At 39.7% G+C, this 5225-nt stretch overlaps 1 protein-coding gene across 1 annotated transcript; it reads right to left on the bottom strand.

The window, feature by feature from the left end:
• Positions 1 to 305: 305 nt before the first annotated feature.
• On the bottom strand, positions 306 to 1472 carry LOC127801582 (uncharacterized). The gene is made up of 2 exons (XM_052336826.1): positions 1339 to 1472; positions 306 to 771 (listed from the first exon to the last, which is right to left on the bottom strand). Exons 1-2 carry the CDS (start codon positions 1470 to 1472, stop codon positions 306 to 308), a joined length of 600 nt encoding a protein of 199 aa, XP_052192786.1.
• Between the last annotated feature and the right edge of the window lie 3753 nt (positions 1473 to 5225).

Here is a 5225-nt window from a genome sequence, read left to right as displayed (position 1 = left end):
TAACTATGTTTAAACTATACAATGTAAATAAATTTATACATACCTAATTCTATTAAATTTACTGATAAGCACTACAATTCTAATTATGCTTATTTATTCACGACGTTTCAGGGTATTACATTCTCCTCTCCTTAAAAAATTTCGTCATCGAAATTTGATCATTCTTCACTCATTCTAATTATAGGGTTCTCAAATAGATGTGGAAAATTAACCTTCATGTCTTCTTCTCGCTCCCAAGTTATCTCTTCACTTGCCGAGTTTCTCGACAGAACTTGCACGAGTGGGATTGACTTGTTCCTTAGAACTTAATCCCTACGATCCAAAATTTTGACCGGTTTCTCAAAGTATGAAAGATTTTCTTGAACCTTGACAACTTCGGTTGGCATTACTTGAGAGGGCTCTGGCTCATGCTTACGGAGTTGCGATACATGAAATACATCGTAGAGGTTTGATAGGTCCATGGGTAGAGCGAGTCGATAAGCGACTGGTCCAATTCTTTCCACTATATCATACGGACCTATATACCTGGGACTTAACTTGCCATTTTTCTTGTTGCTTTGAGTTACCATTCTTAGGGGAGATATCTTTAGATACATTTTGTCACCAACTTGGAACTCTAAATTCCTTCTTCTAGTATCCGTATAGGACTTTTGACGATTCTGAGCTTTCTTGATTCTTTCTCGAATGAGTTTTATCTTTTCTGACGTCTCCTGAACTATCTTGAGTCCCAAGATTTGGCGTTCACCTACCTCAGCCCAACATATCGGGAACCTACATTTTCATCCGTATAAAGCTTCATATGAACCCATTCCAATGCTACTGTGATAGCTGTTGTTGTAAGCGAATTCTACTAACGATAAATGTTCCTCCCAGCTTCCTGGAAAGTCAATAGCACAGGCTCGCAACATATCTTCTAAGGTCTGAATGGTCTTTTTTGATTGACCATCAATCTGGGGATGATAGGCTGTACTTAGCCTAAACTGAGTACTTAAACACTTTTGCAGACTTCCCCAAAATCTAGAAGTGAACCTTGGGTCGCGGTCTGACACAATACTTACAGGTACCCCATGCAATCTGACAATCTCGTTGAGATACTACTGGGCTAACTTGCTGATTGGTTGGCTTACTTTCATAGCCAGAAAATGAGCAGACTTGGACAATTTGTCGACAATCACCCAAATAGCATCATTTCCTTTAGGACTTCTTGGTAATCTCGTCACAAAATCCATCGTGATGTGCTCCCATTTCCACTTTGGGATTTCCAATGGTTGCAGACTTCCACCCGGTTTTTAGTGCTCGATCTTGATCCTCTGATATGTATCACATTGACTAATGTACCTTGCCACACTTTTCTTCATCCCGAGCCACCAATACATAGCCTTCAAATCTTTGTACATCTTAGTGGCACCAGGGTATATTGAGTATCTGGATCGGTGGGCTTCTCCCAAAATTACTTGTCGTAATTCCTCCATGCGAGGCACATATATCCTTCCTTGAAACCGAAGAATGTTTTCTCTTACCACAATTTTTGGTCTCTTTGCTCGTCCGTGCTCATCAATCTATGACTCAATTTCTGGAATCTTCTGAATAAGCCTACCGTATTTGATCCATTAATTCTAGTTGCAGAGTGAGACTAGCTGCATAAGTAGAGTTACCTCGGGAAACTACTCCCACTGTCATCAGACTAAAAGCCTGAATTAGCTTCCACTCGGATACCATCATTCCAGCCACACAAGTGGTTTCTTTTCTACTTAGGGCATCAGCCACAACTGTAACACCCGAGAATAATTTTGAGGATAAAAATGATGTTTGATAAAGGGCATAATTGGAATTTTGGGAAAAATAAGACTATAGGGCACACTAACACAGCTTTGGACGACCGAATTAATCAGAGGGAGTACCTCAGACTCTAGATAGCCAAGGAAAATGGTATAGTACCGATGAGAAATTAAAATTATGATTTTTAGTGATGAAAGAAATGAGATCGGGAACAGTTTTCGGTACAGCAAAAATACAGCTGCCAATTAGGTCATATTACCGAATTGTTATAAACGATGTCCAAAAGGTCAAAGGAGGGTATCAAGGACTAGTATTCGATGTATAGAACAACCCTTAAGAGGTTTCAGGTTGAATCGAATGGATTTGAGGTCAAATAAATCAGTCGGGCCTAAGTGTAATTTTCTAAAAATGCCCGAGGGAGGTCAAAACGGTAAATTTTTGAAAATTTCAAGGCAGAAATGAGAAGTTCTAATCTTGTGGGTCTTAGTGGTATAGTTGGATAATTAAGGGGCTTGAAAATAAGGGCCAAAATGTAAAAGGAAATTTAAAGGGGGCCAAATCGCAATTTTTGAAAATCTGCCAAAGCATGGCAGATTTGGCCGAGATTTTGGCCTGATTTTCTGGTGATTTGGGCAGCCTAGGGTCGTCAGGGAGTGGCCTAGGGTGGTCTAGGAGGCGTGGGGAAGAAACCTTGGCCGGAAATCGGCCACGTGGGGGTCGAATTTGGCTATAAATAGCCAAGGGTTTAGGCCGAAAATGAAGCATCAAATTGCTCGGTTTTGAGAGAAAATCGAGGGAAACCAATAAAGGGCTTTTGTTCCTTGAGGGAAGAGGATCATTTCTGGAGATTTTGGGAATTTTTGGGGTAGTACAGAGGGTGTTTTTGCATATATATACATTCGGCCGTATATATATATATATATATATATACATTTTGCAATCGGGTTGTAGAGTGATCGATCGAGCGATCTAATAAGGGGCTTTTGTTCGCAAGGTGATGGGTAACTGATCTGGAAAGTTTCGTGCCAATCGGAGTTCGAATCGAGGGTCAATTTAATTCGCCGGAGTTCGGTGGCAGGATAGCTTCGGCCGACTGTTTTTGGCCAAATCGGAAGGCTTCCGGTGGTCTTTTTTGAGCAAGATTGGTACCATTGGGATCGAATAAGGGAGAGAAACAGCCTGGTGTCGTCGCTTCAATTTTCCGGTGTACCGTCGCCGGAGAAGATGACCGGAGGTACTTTTTTGTATTTTTTAAATACTGAAAATAAAGAAAATTATAGGCAAAATAGAATTAAAGGAATTAAAATTCTGAAAAAATATCCAGAAATTCTAGAAAGATGAATTGTTTATTTTGATGAATTTTTATCTTGGAAATTTCTTGAGAAAATAATTATTTTTGATTTTTGAAAGGAAATGTAAATAGAAAATAAATAGGAGGAATTTTTAGAAACTTCTGAAAAATTTCCAGAAGTATAAGGAATTTATTTTATGAGTTTTGGTGATTTTTCTTGAAGTATATTCGAAGTAAATCGATGAGAAATAAATTTTCTCAAGGAAAAGTAATTATGGAAATTTGAGAAAATAGGAGAAAAATCTGGAAAATTTCCAGAAAATCCCAGAGGCTTATAAATATTGTTTTATGAATTATTATGTAAAAATATTTGAGAAAATAGTTGTGTAGATATTTATTTTGGATTCTTAGAGAAGAAAATGGGAGAAAAATAGGAAAATTGTGAAAAAATTAAGGAAAATTATAATTGTTGGATAAATGTGATGATTAGGGTGCCTTGAGGGTTGATACGAAGTGACTCGTGTGAAGATCAAAGAAGGCACGTAAATCGAGGCAGGCACGCAAATCGAGGCGTACCGAAATATCGCCAAAGGTGAGTGTTTGCCCCCAACTTTGTTTTGACTTGTGAGTGGTTCTACCCGAAAAGATTTTAAGCAACATGTGAATGGTTTACTGGGAATGTTCATCCCTATGGCTTGGTTTATTATAGTTGTCCAAACAATTATTTACACATGCATTGAATTTCGTACGGTAAAGTGCATACATTGAGATGTTGATTTTATGCATGTTATGATTTTTCGGCGTTGGCTTGTTTTGTGTCGTCCATGTGGGACGTGGGTTGGTAACTTGTGACGTAGCCCAGAGTGACAGCACTCGGGATGCGTACCTAGGATTAATGCTAGGTGACCCACTTGGGACGGGGCTGAGACGGACTTCACCCTACGGGACCCAAGTGGCGGGGCTGAGAGTGGACACCACTCCGGTTGTTGGCTCAAGTGGCGGGGCTGCGAGTGGACACCACCCCAGGTTCCTTTGAGCAATAGCATTAATGCCGAGGTGACGTCGATTCCGAGGATAGTGCTGGTGTGACACTCTTGGGGCTATGGTTGCGTTGTGTTTTGGAATGCTTTTGAGTTGGAGCGTAAAGCCTAACAATGACAATGGGGTGATTCCCGGGTTCATATGTCGAGGTTGTCCCTCTTAAGCATGACTGTTTTTCCAATGGGCCGAAGTAGTTGTGTCGCCTTTAGAGAGATTGCATTTTCCCCGGTTAGGGTTAAGTGCTATGTGGGATTCTCTTAGGCTGGTGCATGTTGGGATTTATCGATTTTGTATATGATTTTTCATATCTGCATGAAAACGTTTTTGAACTCTCACTTAGATGATTCAGCATCTAATTTGGACTATATCCCTGGAATATTCAAACGTTCCAGGTGAAAGCAGTGGCGCCAAGGGAAAGAATATCATCGAGAAATAGCGGCTATGTTTAGTTTTCGTAGGTTTTGTCCATGATTACGATGTTCAGAGGTTATGTAATATTTTGATATTATCATGTGAAACACCGATTTGGTTATTGTAAAGGAATTATCGGTTATATATCATTGAGGTTTCGATCTTGCTTCCGCTGATGTGATTGTTGATACCTGTCTTAGTTTATTACTAAATTTTGATATGCTAAGAAGGTACGATCGGGATTGACGGGAAATGATTATGATGAAGGTATATGTATTGAGAGACTTATGTTGTGTGTTCGATGTTGAAAAAAAAAAAAAAAAATTCCCGAAATCTCGAGTTAATGCTCGTTGTGGGAAAATGGGGCGTTACAACAACGTTAGCTTTACCGGGATGGTATTGGATAATACAATTGTAATTTTTTAACAACTCCATCCATCTTCGTTATCTCATGTTCAATTCTTTCTGCGAGAATACGTATTGTAGGCTCTTGTGATCAGTAAAAATTTCAAACCTCTCGCCATATAAATAGTGCCTCCAAATCTTTAAGGCAAACACCATCGTTGTCAACTCCAAATCATGGGTCAGGTAATTCCGTTCGTGGTTCTTAAGTTATCGGGACCCATAGGCAATGACGTTACCGTACTGCATCAGCACACATCCCAAACCGTTTCTTGAGCCGTCGGTATACACCATAAATCCT

The sequence above is a fragment of the Diospyros lotus genome, chromosome 5, assembly GCF_014633365.1.
Source record: "Diospyros lotus cultivar Yz01 chromosome 5, ASM1463336v1, whole genome shotgun sequence".
NCBI lineage: Eukaryota > Viridiplantae > Streptophyta > Magnoliopsida > Ericales > Ebenaceae > Diospyros > Diospyros lotus.
The sequence above is the reverse complement of the archived record's forward strand: the minus strand, read 5'-3'. Positions and strand labels throughout refer to the sequence as shown.